The sequence below is a fragment of the Homarus americanus genome, unplaced genomic scaffold, assembly GCF_018991925.1.
Source record: "Homarus americanus isolate GMGI-L3 unplaced genomic scaffold, GMGI_Hamer_2.0 scaffold42818, whole genome shotgun sequence".
NCBI classification, from domain to species: domain Eukaryota; kingdom Metazoa; phylum Arthropoda; class Malacostraca; order Decapoda; family Nephropidae; genus Homarus; species Homarus americanus.
In genome coordinates, this window is record NW_024741585.1 from 107,070 (window position 1) to 125,849 (window position 18,780).

Consider the following 18,780-nt stretch of genomic DNA (forward strand, 5'->3'; position numbering starts at 1 on the left):
TGCTGTTCTTATATCTGTCGGTGCGGGCTCTTATGGGCTGAATTTTGTTGTAGTGGCGGACTGCGCAAGGTGGGTGGGGGGCTGCCGGTGGCAGGAGGTGGCGATGACGAGGGTGGTGCAGTAGTCCACTGCCAAACCTTTCCAGTGCTTGGTGGTGGAGGTCACTGAGGGATGGCATTTCCAGGGTGGAGAGAGCGTTGGTGTTGCCGGAGTATTCTGCGCCGAGCATGATTCTGCAGGCCCTTTTCTGTACCTCTAGCTGACGTTGTTGGGTGGACAGAGAAGACGACCAGGCTGGGGACGCATACGTTAGTTTAGATAGATGGTCCTCAGCTCTGGCGTGTGTGTGTGTGTGTGTGTGTGTGTGTGTGTGTGTGTGTGTGTGTGTGTGTGTGTGTGTGTGTGACCTTCACCTCCAAGACACTAAGGGTTGTCTCCGCCTTCACGCTTTTATCCACTCCCCAGCACTTTACTCGTCTAGTATTTCCACAACCGTGTTTACATTCAGAAAAATACTTCACACTGTCTTATCAAAATGTTTCATTCAGGAAGAATTAAGACCAGGGAAACAAAACAGGTTCTATTAAACTCGCTGTTGTGAGTAAGATTTTCCGTTCAGCGAGGAATACTTTGAACAATTACGCTTTATAACTTTACAAACACGTGGCAGCATCGGCGTACTTGAAAGGGTGGGTAACAGATGCCTTAAATTGTAATTGTAAAAAAAATGATTCACTGCTCTGTAATTTCGCCCTAACGACCCATAATCCACGAAACTTATAAATTAATTTGAGTTAATCTATCCAAATGTATTAAATATTACCTCATGTTTTATTATAATTTTGTGGGATCAGCGAGATTTGGTGGGTTTTGGGGAGAATCTATGTTTTGGAGCGAACGCAGGCAACACCCGCGCTTGAAAGTAATTGTGATGACAGTGACCAAGAAAAGTACATGGGCATGATTTAATTTTGAGCCTATGATAAAACAAAAAGGTTCCAGTGTAGGCCTATGGAACCAGTATTCATTTGTTATCATCTATGGAATTAATCAGCGTAATGCTAACATATATTTTGTTGTTGATAATGTGATGAGAGAGAGAGAGAGAGAGAGAGAGAGAGAGAGGATGATAAACTGAAAGTGAATTATCACTTTTCTTGTATGATCTCGTAGTTTTAATATATTAATTAAAATGACAAATAATAATAATAATATTAATAATAATAATAATAATAATAATAATGACTAATTTGTTTTTCTCTTTCTTTTCAGGTGAGTTGTTAAGTATGGTGAGGAACGGGAGAGCTGAACGTGTGAGTATAGTGAGCTGTATTGTGTTGTAAGCTCTGTATTGTGAGCTCTGAATTGCGCTGTGAGCTCTGTATTGTGTAGTGAGCTCTAAGCACACTTTCTTGAGCACCATAAACGTCAGGGTGTTTAACTATGAGGTGAAATAAGCGTCGGAGCTCTAATGTCTACAGAATTATTTACATTCTTATCATAAAAAAAATATATTAAGAATTCTGAATAAAAATAAGAATATACCGGTAATTAATTGCTTTAGGAAATAGGTGACAGGTAGAAGGTGACTTATATAACCGATTAATTACGGGTGTTGATATTGTCTTAATTATCACACACACACACACACACACACACACGTAATTATAACAGCACAAGCCCTGAACAAAACGGTAATTATGTAATTTAGTGACCTTACCTCAATGTGTGTCTAAATATAGTGAGTGAAAGCCACGTATAATTAGTGTGTGTGTGTGTGTGTGTGTGTAATAATAATAATAATAATAATTAACGGTTTATTGAAAGAGCTATGCAGAAGCTGAAAATATCAGTTATAGAATGGGTGATTAAATAATATATACATAAGGTACACAAATAAACATATATACAATAATCACACACAAAAAAACACACAACACGTGTGTGTGTGTGTGTGTGTGTGTGTGTGTGTGTGTGTGTGTGTGTGTGTGTGTGTCCATTGTACTCCCCACACCCCCCCTCATGAACTCAACAAAAACAAATGCAAATACAAAATTGTTGAATTCTATTGTTAAGATGGCTGCGTGTGCCGTGATATACCGTAGTTAGGCGTGATGAAGGTGTGATGCCGTGGTTCTAGAGGTTATGTATGTAAACACAGGTAGCGGCCAGGTATGATGAGAGGTAATTATAGTCACCCACGAAGTCATTACTGGAACCTTTAGGCTGCCCCGGGCCACGGCAGGTGAGGAAGCTGACCGTCAGGTGTGTTTGACCGGACCTCTCCTCCTCCTCCTCTACCCTCCTATAAGGCGCCAAGCTATCCTCCTCCTCCTCCTCCTGTAGCCTCTCTATCCCTTCCTCCATCTTCTTCCTCCTCCATCTTCACCCCTTCCTCCTTCCTCTCCACCCTTTTTTCCTATATCTCCTCCACTTCTCCCTCCTCCATCTTCTCCACATCTTCCCCCTCCCCCTTCGCCTATTCTTCCTCCCCTCTCCACCTCTTCCTCCTCCATCCTCTCCACATAAGACCTTCAAAGTAAACAACATCTCAACAATGATTATAAACAAATATATAAAAAAATACCCAAATGTAATGCCAAAAATATTGCACATATAATTTCCTCACAATAGTTGTTATCACAGCTGGTGTTACGTCAGGCCAGCTGGGGACCCACGTGTGTGTGTGTGTGTGTGAGAAATTGCTGTGGTCGTGAGGGGTCTGTGAGGGGTCGTGAGGGGGGGGACGACCTCTGGTGTTAAGCTCAGAATGGTAGCTTATCTCAACCTGTCTTGTAAAATCCTCAGATGGTTAACAAGTGTCCTGGCCCTACGTCTGGGGAGTGTTAATGCTAATATCCGGACCAGATGGGGAGATATACCTATCTTGGTGTCCATATCTAAAGGGAAGTTATACCTATTCTAGTACCCAGCCATAGGAGGATATACGGCATACCTAATATCCAGACCATAGGAGGAGATATCTACCTGCTCTAGTATCCAGACCCTTAAGCTTGACACATCTACAAATATTCACACAATACTGGACATACACCTGTCTTATCTCAACCTAATTTACCTAATGGTTACCTTAACTAGAGGTGGTTATGCCGAAGGTAGGAGGCCAGTGGTCTGTGTAGGATCCACCCATTGTTCCTGATTGTCTTGTCTTGTGGGGTATTTTGTAAGACCAGTTCTGTTCTCGTTTTCACAACTTGTGCTGGTAGACTGTTCCATAGGTCTACCAGCCTCTGTGTGAAGTGTTTCCTAATATTCGTCTTGGATGACACCTTGGCGAGCTTGTAGTTGTGTCCTCTTGTGTTGGTGGAGCGCGGCATCATGACAAATTGGCTCATGTTTACATTTTCACATCCCTTTCAATGACTCTATGATATCCGCCCTATTGTGTCTTTGTCTGAAGAAGTTCGATCCCAAGGTGACTGTGATATATGACACCATGACCCAGTGGGGAGACCCAGTAGGTAGGATCCATCTCTACTCCTTTATTACCCATGAAACTCTACCCACGACAGCACACACCTCCTCCCTAGTGCCACCTCTGCCTGTACATATGGTGATCTTGTTCCTGCCATCTACTGTGTGTTAGTGACATCCTTACCATCTTGGGTGAGGGCAAGAAGTGGATTGTACTCAGCAGACGAGATGATTGATCCAGTGGTGCTACAATTCTAAGAGGCCCCTCAAGCTAGTCTAAGCATTAAGGTTGGGCCCCAAGCCTTATTCAGGTAAGGTTAGGTTGGGATCTCTTGGAACTAGGGCCTATTAGGACTGGGAGGATGGGGCCCATTTGACCTACCACACCAGAAACGAACCCCCCGCACTCCCCCTTCTATACCTCCGTCGTGGGGTTGTTTGACACGAAATATTTGTGTTCTGACGTAAGCAAAATCCTTAGCTGTACAAAAGGAAAACTCTTGGCTTCTTTTTCATTACCAAACTCTTTTGTCTCATGTATCAACAAAGTCAGTCTTGGGTCTTGCAGGAGTCTCGTCTCCCCACCCACCCCGCCAAAAAAAACTGCGACCCCTCCATCCCTCTTCCTCTCCCTTCCTCCCATCCCCTTCCCCTTCCCCCGTGGCTTGATGGCTGGGTTTAATACGAGTATCTGACAGTTGTTGCAATTCTAAGCTTGTTTTACTCAGCTTTATGAACGACGATGGTGTAAGCAGGATTAAGTGTCATGTTAATCTCGGATCATTATAATAGGTTGCATGAAAGTAGTTCTTGGGAATTGACACACACACACACACACACACACACACACACACACAAAAAGAGAGAGAGAGAGAGAGCAATAATTAACCAAGGCTGGAGGGTCACGTAGAGAGAGGCGGCAACACCCAGCAGGTAAGAGACGCCCCAAGACCACTATAAACCACCAGCACGTTCTCTACCTCGTCAGGAAGGAAGTGGTGTTACCTACCTGTTGAGAGGATGTGCCAAACGACGCCACCTTCTCTGTTTATAGTGATGCGATGTCATGTTCTCTCTATTTTAACGAGCAAAAACAAGAACAGGCCGAGATCATAGAAGCAGTTTGGTTAGGTTAGGTTATGCAAAAACCTAACCTAACCTCCAGACTGGGCCTTGGTGGTGTAATAAGAGCAGCATTATCGATATTCTCAAGAAGAAACGTAATGTGCGAGGTGGTGGACTCCGGAGGAAGAGGAGGGTATTGGGTGCCTCAAATGCTCTTCTTAGGGACGTCATGACAAACATTCAAACATTCCTCCTCTTTCCCCTCCTCTTCCTCCTGCTCTTCCTGCTATTTCTTCTCCTTGTCTTTCCTTTCGTCCTCTTCCTCCCGCTATTCTTCATATTCCTCCAACTCCTCTTATTTCTATTCCTCCTCCTCCTCCTAATCCTGTTACTCCTATTCTTCCTATTCCTCCTCGTCCTCCTCCTCCTCCTCTTCCTATTCCTGCTCGTCCTCCTCCCCCTATTCTTCCTATTCCTCCTCGTCCTCCTCCTCCTCCTCTTCCTATTCCTCCTCGTCCTCCTCCCTATTCTTCCTATTCCTCCTCGTCCTCCTCCCCCCTCCTCTTCCTATTCCTGCTCGTCTTCCTACTATTCTTATTCCTCCTATTCCTTCTCTTCCTCCTCCTCTTCCTCACAGTATACCGTCCTATATAAAGTACATATAACTCCCCCTCCCTATTAACCTGCCACAAGTCCCCTGGGGTTTACCTGGCGTCGACTCAGGTGTGCTGGATGATAAACTGATCTTATTTACAACACCTTTTACCTCATCATGCTAGGGAGAGAACCACGACAAACTGTGCCTGTGTGTGTGTGTGTGTGTGTGTGTGTGTGTGTGTGTGTGTGTGTGTGTGTGTCAGCCATAACAGAGTGACCTATGTTATCATACCTGTTTCTGTTGTTTTAACTCGAACAAAACAAAGTGTATTTATTTTTGTCGCAAACACAAGACTCAGAACTTCATACTGTATTTTAAGCCACATCAACAGGAACTCACGCTGTTGTGTCGTAAGAAAACACAAGAAATTTGGGGCGGGTAAAACAGGTGTAATTGATTACCTTATCTGCCTTGTCTCCTCACACATTAATCAGGATTTTCCATGTGAGCTGTGCAGTAACCTCCCTCCCCTCTTATCTCCCTCCCTCTTCTATCCCTCCCTCCTATCCCCCTTCCTCCTCTCCTCTCTTCCCCTGTCCTCTCCTCTCAACTCCCCTTTTGTTCTCTTTCCTCTTCCCCGTTCGCTTCCCTCTCCCCACTCTTCTCTTTCTTCATTCTTCCCTTGTTCTCCACTCCTCCCTTGACGATTGATAGGGTATTTCAGAGTATAGAATCTTAAGATGTACTTAAAATGTACCTAACCTGTCCTGTGTGTGTGTGTGTGTGTGTGTGTGTGTGTGTGTGTGTGTGTGTGTGTGTGTGTGTCCAATTTTTTTTTCCAGCGTGTCTCAAGAAGCAGGAAGAACCAGTTTCCCAGTGTGTAATCATCCGAGTTATGTGAACTGCCCGTCGCTCTAATTTCTGTCCTTAGTTTATATAAAAACGTTGATATGTGAGCGTAGGGAATGTTTTTATAGGACTTGTGTTAACCTGGGGGGTGTTTTACTTTGTGGCGTCGGTTATGTGGCGTCGGGGTTTGGTGGCGTCGGGGATTGGTGGCGTCGGGGATTGGTGGCGTCGGGGATTGGTCAGTTGTGGGCGTACACTCGTGATTGGTTTTGTTGTATACTAACGTTTAATCTGAGCTGACCTGATTTAATCTTATTTAAGCTGATCTAAACTATTCCAACCTTGTCTAACTTAACCTAATCCTACCCAATCTAGTCTTACGTAACCCAATCCAACCCGATCTTACGAAAATCCTCTCATTCGAGCACACACACACACACACACACACACACACACACACACACACACACACACTGGTTATGGCCACTACCTAGATTCCCCTAAATGGTTATTAAACACGTACAATAAATTAGTACAGACGCGTTCATTTCTCATTGTTGCCTATTTTTTCCACATTGACCAAAATATGAATCAGCAACGTTGCAAAATCCTCGTAAAATTGACCCCCCAAAAAACCTGAAATCATGAACACTATTTTTTCTTCCAATTTTGGCAATTAACTGAATGAATCTGCTATATTTTAATGTTTCTCTTATAATCCACCAATAATATATAGTTAATATTTATTGTCGTCACGTATTTTATTATCTAATGGAAAATAATAATGAAGAACGTAAGACAAAGTGTAATTTAGTCCACACGGAAATTCCACTAACGAAGAGACTTACTGAATCAGGTGAATGGTTGTCGAGTATTCAGGAGTGAAGGATCTGTTCTACCTTTAACTCCTTGAGTACGGTGATTTAACCCCTTGAGTACGGTGATTTAACCCCTTGAGTACTGTAATTTAACCCCTTGAGTACGGTAATTTAACCCCTTGAGTACGGTAATTTAATCCCTTGAGTACGGTGATTTAACCCCTTGAGTACTGTAATTTAACCCCTTGAGTACGGTAATTTAATCCCTTGAGTACGGTGATTTAACCCCTTGAGTACGGTGATTTAACCCTTGAATACGGTGATTTAACCCATTGAGTACGGTGATTTAACCCCTTGGTACGGTGATTTAACCCTTGAGTACGGTGATTTAACCCCTTAAGTACGGTGATTTAACCCATTAGTACGGCGATTTAACCCTTTAGTACGGTAATTTAACCCATTGAGTATGGTGATTTAACCCCTTTAGTACGGTTAATTTAACCATTGTGTATGGTGAGTTTAACCCTTTAGTACGGTAATTAACACCATTGGTATGGTGGATTTAACCTTTAGTACGGTAATTTAACCCCTTGAGTACGGTAATTTAATCCCTTGAGTACGGTGATTTAACCTTGAGTACTACAAACAACTTGAGTACTATACTAAACCTATTGGACCTGTTAGAACTGGTTGGGCCCTGTTGGGACTGATTGGGCCCTGTTAAAACTGGTTGGGCCATTAAAACTGGTTGGGCCCTGTTAGGACTGATTGGGCCCTGTTAGGACTGATTGGGCCCTGTTAGGACTGATTGGGCCCTGTTAGGACTGGTTGGACCTGTTAGACTGATTGGGCCCTGTTAGAACTGGTTGGGCCCTGTTAGGATTGATTGGGCCCTGTCAGAACTGATTGGGCCCTGTTAGAACTGGTTGGGCCCCGTTAAGATTGGGGCCCATTTGACCATTGACCATTAACTAGTCGTCGAGGGTTATGGGTCATTAGACAACAGCCTCTCCTGATTGGTCGTTAAGATGTTGCCAGCTTACTAGGGCTGCTAATTACCCTCTCCCTTGTTACCTGTCATCACCACTCACCTGCCTCTGTTGACACTAAACTTCATCACAGTAATTACCTGGAGCTATTTACTAACAATGAGCTATTTAGTATATAGTGATAGTATGTATTAATGACATTGGGGCAATTTAATATCTAGTAATATAATTATCTATATCCCTATTGTATGTATGTATGTAGGTACCTGTATTTCATGTATGTATGTGTGTATGTATGTATGTATGCACGTATGTATGTGTATTTACCTGTATGTATGTATGTGTACCTGTATGTATGTGTGTTATTTCCCTACCATTATATATCATTATATTCGTATATTACACTCCTAGGATATATGCAGAGCCTTATATATGACAGCAGCCTACCGCCAGTGTTGTGTTCGATCAGCTGACTCGTCATCTGGTTCATCAAAACATAACAACACCGACTTCTCAATCTCTCTCACCGGAAGCCTCCTCATCTGGACCCCACCACCGACAATCAACCACTACTGCCACCACTACCACCACCACGACAATCAACCCTACTGCCACCACTACTGCCACCACACTACAGCACCTACCACCACCACACACTGCACACTACCACCACACACTACTGCCACCACTACCACCACCACACACTACTGCCACCACTACCACCACCACACGCTACTGACACACACTACCCACCACCTACACCACCACCACTACAGCCACCTACCACCACCACGCTACGACACACTACCACACACGCTACTGACACCCCACCACACGCTACTACCACCACCACGCTGCACCCTACCACCCACACACTACCACACCACACACACTTCTGCCTACCTGCCCCTTCCTCCCTCCCTCTTTCTCTCCTTCTCTCTTCCTCAAATGTTGACTTTCCCTCCTTGAAAAAAAAAAAAAGTGAAAGGAGAAAGAAGAGAGAGAGAGAGAAAAAAACTCTTATCTGAAGTAGTAGAGGAAGAGGTACAGTTACAAGCCCAGGTACGGAGGTACAGGTATACAAGTACAGGTAGAGATAAAAGTACAGGTAATGGTTTCACAGGTCAAAACACACTACTACTATTGACTCTAACCAGCTGTTGTTATGTGTTCATTATGACACTTTCGTCTATTTACCTGAGACTTCCGGTGTGTAAATTAAGTCACTTCCGGTACGTAACTTCATCAGATATTTCCTTAAGACACTTCTAGTTAGTATATCACCTCTTAACATACCAGCGAGTATAATGAGGCTCTTGTACACGTAATATGATAATACTTGAGCACATATTTACCTTGACGTGTTTATGGTGATTATGGACAGGTGTTGGTCCATGTTTGGTGGGGGTTGGGAGGCAGAGGTTGAGAGGTGGTGAGAAGGTCAGTGATGGAGAGTTAATGAAATAATTGAGAATGGCGAAATAGAATGAGTTGTGTTTCAACTTTCACTTATATTACTTAACACGGGGTCACATTGTACTTAACACTTAAATTAACGCGGGGTCATGATAATTAACACGCACTACTTAACACGGGGCGACAATATTTAACATGAATTACTTAACACGAGGACACTTATATTACCTTGTGCATAATGTGCATCCGCTAACTCTCTCTCCTCTCCCCTCTCTCTCCTCTCTCTCTCTCTCTCTCTCTCTCTCTCTCTCTCTCTCTCTCTCTCTCTCTCTCTCTCTCTCATCGAACTTTCCCTCCCTCCTCCGTACTTCCTCCCTTCCTCCCTCCTTCCCTCGAGCATTTCATGTTGTTTCGTAGTTAACAGTCATGAGATGAGCAGAGTCGAAAGTTATGGTCCAGTTCCACGGCGAGAATTACTCCTCCGTGTGTGTGTTGTGTGTGTGTGTTAACTACGAGGTCATGCTTTGACGTTTGACCTGTTGTGGCTCCAAGTTTCCTCGTCCAGTGTGTTGTTTTCCCAAGTTATTCCTTACAGTCTTACGTTTGTTGTTGTAAGTGGCGTCGTAAGGTGAAGACAAGCACCACCTACCCCCACCACCCACCTCCGTCTGTTTATGGACTTGTAGTGGAGTTTGAGACTGTCTAGGTAACACAACGAGACAGTGTGGAGAAATGGGATCTAATTTACCATAATCTGTTTTTTTTATTATTATTTATTATTGAGAAATATATCAAGTGGATTATTACTGAGAAGTGGAAGGTAATTCTTTCTTGTTATTTGCTATTACATATCTGTACCACACCTTATGCTACTACCACACACACACACACACCTGTCTGTACCACACCACCACTGCCTTCACTCTCCACCACTACTCCCACCACTCCACACCACCACTCCCCATCATCACCACTCCTCCCACACCACTCCCCATCACCACTACACACCACCACACACCACCACTCCCCCATCACCACTACCACTCCCAACCACCATCCACTACTCCCCACCTATTAGTCACTATTAGCTGCTCTCTCCCTACCAGTTAGCATAAATCACTCTGTCTTCCTCCGTTTGAAATTCAAATAAATTCTTTTAAGACATTCCCGTACTGTACCCCTCCTCTCCTCTTCTTCTTCTTCTTCTTCTTCTTCTTCTTCTTCTTCTTCTTCTTCTTCTTCTTCTTCTTCTTCTTCTTCTTCTTCTTCTTCTTTCTGTCCTTTCTTCCCCTCCTCTTCCTTACTCTTACTTCCATCTACTGCTGCCCACTTCTCATTTCTCACCTCCTCCTCCTCTATCCTTTCCTTTACCTCTTCCCACCTTTTCCTTTCTGGCTCAAACTTGTCCTCGTTCTATTTTATTCTGGTAATGTTCAGCCATTCTGTATATATTATTTTTTTTATTAATTTTTTACCTTATATAATGTTGAATTATTATTATTATTATTATTATTATTTTTATTATTAAATTGTTTATTATTATCATTATTACTGTCATTATTATCACTGGTATTGGTTGTCACTATCTTCCACCACCACTCTCTGGTAATGGGCTAACACTATTCTCCTCCTCAGGTGAGTGTTGGCTGACTGTGATGGGCGGTGCTGGTCAGGTAAATCATCTTGGAAGTATTGCTGAATATTTCTGGTGAATGTCTTGTAAATATTGACTGTACTCTGTTAAAATGTAGGTGGGCTGTTTGTGTGTATGTACAGGTGTGATGTTTTGTACCTGTGTTTTAATGGACAGGTGTGATGTTTTGTACCTGTGTTTTAATGGACAGGTGTGATGTTTTGTACCTGTGATTTAGTAGACAGGTGTCAAGTTTGTACCTGCGTTTTGTACCTGATGTTTTGTACCTGCGTTTTAATGGACAGGTGTGATGTTTTGTACCTGTGATCAAACCAATTCACACACGTGTCTCAGGAGAGCTGGGAAATGGGGGGTAATGGGGTGTGAATGTTACACCTGTACTCAGACACATGAGAAATTAAGGAGATAATATTTATTCTTACCTAATGCAACGTAGTTAAACTGTCATAGTACCATTGAAACATGTTATGGGCAGTTTCAGGTCATTCAGGTCATGGTGGTATAGTTCGGTCTTGGTGGTATAGTTTCAGGTCATGGTGGTATAGTTTCAGGTCATGGTGGTATAGTTTCGAGTCATGGTGGTATAGTTTCAGGTCATGGTGGTATAGTTTCAGGTCATGGTGGTATAGTTTCAGGTCAGGGGGTATAGTTTCAGGTCATGGTGGTATAGTTTCAGGTCATGGTGGTATAGTTTCAGGTCATGGGGTATAGTTTCAGGTCATGGTATAGTTTCAGGTCATGGGGTATAGTTTCAGGTCACGTTGGTATAGTTTCAGGTCATGGTGGTATAGTTTCAGGTCATGGTGGTATAGTTTCAGGTCATGGTGGTATAGGTCTGCTTTCTTATGGGCCAAACGAGGAGGTGAAAATACTGAAGATATTGTGAAAAGAGAAATCATGTCACCCTCCACACCTGTCGCCCTCTCCACCTGTCACCCATGGAGTACGTGTCATGTGCTCCGCCCATACCCGACAAAACACACGTGCCTTGTCTTCTGCTCTGAGACACGGGTACGGGACGAGGGCACGAGACACGGGTACGGGACGAGGGCACGAGACACCGAGTGCCAGACGAGCAGGAGACACGGGTACAGGACAGGCACGAGACACAGGTACGGGACAGGCACGAGACACGAGGTACAGGACGGGGCACGAGACACGGGTACGGGACGAGGGCAGGAGACACGGGTACAGGACGGGCACGAGACACGGTACGGGACGAGGGCACGAGACACGGGTACGAGGACAGACACAGACAGGTACGGGACGAACGAGACACGGGTATGGGACGAGACAGACACGGGTACGGAACACGGGTACGGGAGAAGGCACGAGACACGGGTACGGGACAGGGCACGAGACACGGGTACGGGACGAGGGCTGGAGACACGGGTACGGGACAGGGGCTGGAGACACGGGTACGGGACGAGGGCACGAGACATGGGTACAGGACGAGGGCATGAAAGAGGCATTACAGGAGAGCTAGGAACACTCCGACCGTAATAGAGAGTAATTATATTTTTGATTCGATTCAGACTAACCTAACCTAACCTATCCTAACCTAACCTAACCTATCCTAACGATCACACGTAAAATTAATTCGTCCCTTGTTCCTCTAAGGGAGGGTGAGTGAGGGAGGGAGGCAAGGGAGGGAGGGAGAAGAGAGTGGGTGAGGAAGGGAGGCAAGGGAGGGAGGGACGATAAGCTGGGTTAGTGAGAGAAGAGCCGGGAGGAGGGAGGAGAATAGGTGTGACGATACAAAATAAACAGGGAGTGAACCAGTAGTGGCTCCCTAAGGCAGTGTGAGCGGCTCCCTGCGTCCCATTTTCTGTTGCACGTATGAACAATAACCAATTTTCTCTCATAATAACCGGGTCCTTAAATAACAGTGTATATCTATCTGTTACATTACATAGGTATTATCATTATTTATGTGTTAATTTTCGCTTGTTAGGTGACGTAAGGAGAGATTAATGACAGTAACCGGAGAGGGGAGGAGGAGGAGGAGGAGAAGGAGGAGGAAGGCAGGGGCTGCGAACAGTAGTACACCAACAGAAGCACTGCCTATACCTCCCACCTGCTGCCGCCTGCTGTACCTATCCTCCTCCTCCTGCTTCTGCTGTTGCTGCTGTTCTTCACTTCGTTCTGTTTCACCACCTGCTGTGTCCTCTCTCTCTCTCTCTCTCTCTCTCCTCCTGAACCACCTGTTGAGTTGTCAGCGTGGGACAGGTGTGATGCGTCATAATCATCACCCGTTGAGGCAGGTGTCACTAACGGGACACCTGCTGTGTTCTTATCCACACACCTGACACCCCCCCACACACCTGACACCCCCACATACCTGACACCCCCACATACCTGACACCCCCCCCCTTGCTCCAACACCCCTGTGACCCCCACTCTCCCACCACCTGACACCCCACACACCTGATCCCACACACCTCACATCACCTCACATTTACACATCTCATCACACTCATATCTCCACATGCCCATACAGTACACCTGACTCACCCACACACCTGCCCACACACCTGACACCTACACAGCACCTACACCTGACATCTGCAAGACACATATGACTTATTATTTAGGAGATTCAGTTCATGAGGTGTGGGTTGCTTACTAACGAGACTTCATTCACTGCTTACTGAATTCAAGACTTCATTCCTTTACTATCAGGTGACAGTGTGTAATAAGAATAATGAAAGCAATTTGTGTTTTCTACATCTGCCCCTCCCCGTTAAGTGATGTTTTGATCTATCTATCTATCTATCTATCTATCTATCTATCTATCTATCTGTCTGTCTTCTTCTGTCTGTCTGTCTGCTTCCATCCTTCCATCCATCTGTCCATTGGTCTCTGCATGCCTGTGTGTGTGTGTGTGTGTGTGTGTCTTGTATGTGTCTGCCTGTGTCTATGTGTCTGCCTGTGTCTATGTGTCTGCCTGTCTGTCTGTCTGTCTGTCTGTCTGTCTGTCTGTCTATATAGTATTTATAAACGTATTAATCAACGCACGAGTACTATTAAACCCTATGAATCGCAAACATTAATTACTAACACTTTTATATTTCGTGTTTGTTTACCATTAACTGATAGGTAGTGATGTGAACGGCCTTTAATTATTCAAAAAGTAAATAATTAGATGTTGTTTATTCTATATTGTTATTTTCATAGTTTTTTTTACATTTATTTTGTATTGTTGTTTTTCATTTTTTTTTTTACATATATTGTTTGTGGTTTATTGTTTATTTTTTTACATGTATTTTATTTTATTTTATTATTTTTACACGTCTTTTATATCATTACTTTCAGCATTTTTTTTACATTTATTTTTATTGTTTTTATTATTTTACATGATTTGTGTATTGTTGTTTTTATCATTATTTACAACATGTTAAGTGAGAGTTACAAAGGCTTAGAATGGCGTGGAAGATCCGTAGACTTGTGAGGGACCAACACGACCTTCCAACGACCCTCTAGCTGTCAACCCTGAGAGAGCTGCTTCCTAATAGCACCTTGGTTAAATGGGCCCACAAGTTAACATAGCCTTTAATGGGCCCCAAGTTTTAATGGGCCCTCGACTCATCAGCTGTGATAGAGGGAGTATTATAACACCTTGGTCAAATGAGCTTCCTGTTGTAATGGGCCCTTAAGTTTAAGCTGGCCTTTTAACTGGGGCCCCAAATCTTAATGGGCCCAATTCTAGAAGGGGCTGAGTTTAATAGACCTCAATCCTAATAGGAGTCAAGTCAGATAGGCCACAGTGTTAATGATTAGGTTAGGTTAGATTAATCTGATCAGGTTAGGTTAGGTCAGGTCAGGTTTAGATTAGGTCAGGTTAGTTTAGTTCAGGTGTTGTTAAGTACAGATCAGCCCATTTAACGTTCAGTCTCTTTCACTATGATGCCTCGCTATGATTAAACCTTTTGAGACGGTGGTTTAACACTTTGAGGACGATGGTTTAACCTTGAGGACGATGGTTTAACGCTTTGAGGACGATGGTTAAACGCTTTGAGGACGATGATTTAACACTTTGAGGACGATGGTTTAACGCTTTGAGGACGATGATTTAACGCTTTGAGGACGATTGTTTAAACCTTTGTTAACGATAGTTTAAACCTTTGAGGACGATTATTTAAACCTTTGAGGACGATTGTTTAAACCTTTGTTGACGATGATTTAACCCTTTGAGGACGACGGTTTAAACAATCGTCTTCAAAAGGTTAAAACCGTACAGTCACTATGATAATAAACATCATAAACTAGACATTACTGTTATTAAATAAAAACATCATTACACTCTGTTATTTTTTCTGGGTAAACAAACTCAAGGGGTGTTCCAGGTTCGGCCGTATCTCCTCCCCTTGTAAGGAGTTGACCAGGGAGAAGAGTCCTTATCAACACCAGTCTACCCAATACTAAGGTCTCATCAGTTATCGGTTTATTCCTTTAATTTGTTAAGGATAATGATTAAATTTATAACAGGGAGGAAGAATAACATTGTGAGTTGTGGGTGAAGATGTGAGTGATGTTAAGTGTACAGTACTCATAGTTGAAGATGATAATGGGAGGTACAGATGGATAAAGATAGTGAGATAAACATTCATGACGTGGGATTGAGTATGGTAAAGGGTGTGTATGGCGGGGGAGGGGAGGGGGGTGTTAGGGATCACACATCAGTATCAAACGATTAGTTAGAAGATTCGCCCCCATCTTGTTTCCCTTGAAGTTTAACCATCCTATCCTAACTTAACCAAAGCTAACCTAATTTCCATGTATAGTTAGGGTGGTTCATCTTCAGGTGAAATAAGCTGGGGGCGAATCTTCAGGTGACCCGTAGGAAACACTCACAGTGATAACTATACCTGTTTTTGTTTGCTGGTTTTCTAGTAATTATTTTGCTTTTATTTGTTATTGTTATTTATTATTGCATTTTCTGCTGCTTCCATGGTGGGTGAGGGTGGAGGAGACTCACATACCGGGGGGAGGAGGGAGGGGGGAGGGGGGGAGGAGACCACAACAAAGCTTCTAATCTAAACTGATCCAAATTCCTCAAACCTGAGAACTGACGATCCAGCTTGTCCATACCTCCGCGGGACTTGCCCCCCCCCCCCATTCTCTTCTGACCCCTCCCCCTTCCCTCCCCCTCAGCCTTACCTCAGCCCACCCCTGCCCACCCTCTCTTCCACTCCGCCTCTGATGACTTCAAGATTACACCCAGGGTCACCAACACCTGGAATTATAATGGATTCAGGGTTGCGTCGTAGTCACCCAGGGGGGGATAGATGCTGTGGATCACTGTGGGCACCTGTGGCTGTGTGTGTCAGGAGGAGCTGTGTTTTGGGGGTGAATTATTCCCTCACACACAACAAAGGAATGCGCCCATGAGTTTGTGAGGGTAGAGGGAGAGATGAAGCGAGGCGGAGTTATCTAGTGCTATTTAAGACGATTCCAAAACCGATAACTTACGCTTCAGGTGTGATAATTAGCCGTACAGGTGTTAGTCAATATTACTGTCTTGAGTAAAAGTTCTCCATTGGGTTAGGAATTGCCAACGTAAAGCCATGTGCTACGATACAATACATAATCCGCGGACTGGCAACTCGAAGGATGGCAGGCAGCAAGACCCAACCTCCCCTTCCCTAAATTCAACTTCGATTTTTTTTAGTTAATTCCGTCCAGGTAGTCGAGCATCGATTAATACAGTGACCGGGTGAGTTGGTTCTATAATTACTAACTGCAGGTCGGGACAGGAGTAACTCGCCAGAGGAGAGGAGGAGCCGATGAATGAAGAAGTGTCGGTGGGTGGGGGTTGAGCGCTCAGCTAGCCCCGGAGAGGGTCCTACCTACCTACCTGCCTGCCTGCCCCGCTCCTCCTCCTCCTGCTGGAACAGTTAGCTGTGTGCTGGATCCAGGTACGCGTCGTCTCCCGCCTCTCCTCTCAAATCATATCCACTTTTGTGTGTTCTGGTTCGTCTACACTGTCCCTCAACCTGTGTCATCTGTAGTGCTGTGTGTCTTAGTGGTGCGCGTGTTAACCAAAGTTCCCCGTGTGTCTTATAACCAGGAAGGTGTATGTGTGTGTGTGTGTGTGTCTTGATAGCCAAGTGTCGAGTCTTAAAAATCATCTCGGCAGATTTGAGATGTAACGAAAAAAAAAAATCCTGGGACTGAACACAATCGAACAATGACCAAGAAAAGCCAAATATATCCAAAGTGTTCGTGAACTTGACACAGAATGATAAGAGTGTAAAGAAAAGTTAACATAGAGAGAAAAAGGAGTTTAGTTAGTGCTAGGTAACAACCATCATGTACAGAGGGAGGACGCCGAGATGAGGCTGAAACTTACCCAGCCCAACACGAGGTAAGACGCTGTTACTCTCCAAGACGTTCCCGAGATGCCCTCAAGATGGTGATCCTGCTTCTGAGATGGTCACGCCTTCTCTCTCTCTCATGTATTAGTGTGTGTGTGTGTGTTACGAGGAGGCTGTATGCATGTATATTTATTGTTAGTGTGTACATGTGCGTGTGGGTGGGTGGGTGGGGCTTTATGTGTGTATGTGCAGTATGTATGTATGTATGTGTACTGCTCATGTTTTTGTTTTACTTCTATTCTACGTATGCCTGTATGTGTGTATTGCCTTAAATGTTTGTGTATATTGGCTGTGTGGTGTTTGTGTATACGTGCATGGGTGTGTGCATTTGAGCTGGTGTTGTGTGTATTTTTGTTTGTGTTGCCTACATGTGCGTATATTGTGTGCATGTTTGTTTGCATTTGTTCTGTTTGTATGTGGGATGTGTGTGTATTTCCATAAGTGTGTGACGGTATGTGTGTGTATGTGTGTGTGTTTCTATGTGTGGAGGAGGGGGGAGGGGTAGGAAGGGGACATTCACACTGTGAGTGAAGTTCGTGTCGGTATTTGATGATGATGATGGTGTGTGTGTGTGTGTGTGTGTGCGCATATCATTCTTTGAGTTTTGTACATTATTGTGTGTAATGTGTGTGTGTGACAGTGCATGTATGTCTTTGAGTGTGTTCATGTGAATTTGTGTGTGTGGGTGCCTGCGTGTGTGTGTGTACGGTGACGGCCAGGTATTTAAAGGGACGCGCGGGGAAAGGACAGGTGGTGTATTTTGTGATTGTAATTTGTATATTTTTTTTAATTTGGATGATAATAGTGGTGGTGATAGTGGTGGTGGTGATGGTGATAGTGGTGGTGGTGGTGATAATAGTGGTGGTGGTGGTGATGATAGTGGTGGTGGTGGTGATGATAGTGGTGGTGGTGGTGATGATAGTGGTGGTGATATTGATTGTGGTGGTGAGTCATAACATATATAGGTGTTGTAGATATTAGTATTGTTATTATGAGTATTTTCTTTATTGTTCTAGTAGTAATAGTAGTAGTAGTGGTAGTAGTAGTGATAGTGATAGTAGTAGTAGTAGTAGTAGTAGTAATTTCCTGACGTGAGGTTTATAGTAGTCGTGTATATCCTGTTGAAAGTTGGAGCCGTTGTCTGCCCTGGAGGATACCTGCCTCTGGCCCACACCCACCCACACCCCCCCCGCCCACACCCATCCTTACCCACACCTCCCCCCGCCCACACCCACACACCCACACCCCCCGCCCACACCCATGTTTCTACCCACACCCCACCCACACCCATCCCCACCGACACACCCCCGCCCACACCCATCCCCACCTACACCTCCCTTGCCCACACCCATCCTCACCCACACTGCCCTCCCCACACTCTCCCCACCCACACCCATCTTCACCCACACCCATCCTTACCCACACTTCCACCCACACCCATCCTCACCCACACTTCCCCCGCCCACACCTACCTGCACCCACACTCACCCCACCCACACTCTAACCCGCCCACCCATCCCCACCCACCTATCCCAACCCACACTCTCCCACACCCACTCCTCCCACACACTACCCCACC

At 44.5% G+C, this 18,780-nt stretch overlaps 1 protein-coding gene across 2 annotated transcripts in view; it reads left to right on the plus strand.

Moving 5' to 3' along the window:
• Positions 1–18,780, plus strand: part of LOC121875969 — a 199,443-nt gene that overhangs the window by 48,243 nt on the left and 132,420 nt on the right. Inside the window, exon 1 of one of the 2 annotated variants that reach the window (XM_042380790.1) lies at positions 16,743–17,191. The exons of the other annotated variant lie outside the window; for it this stretch is intronic. Within the exon in view, the coding sequence (XP_042236724.1) occupies positions 17,160–17,191 (32 nt within the window). The 5' untranslated portion in view covers positions 16,743–17,159. Of the gene's footprint in view, positions 1–16,742; positions 17,192–18,780 lie in introns of those variants that run through there. 2 annotated transcript variants of the gene reach the window in all.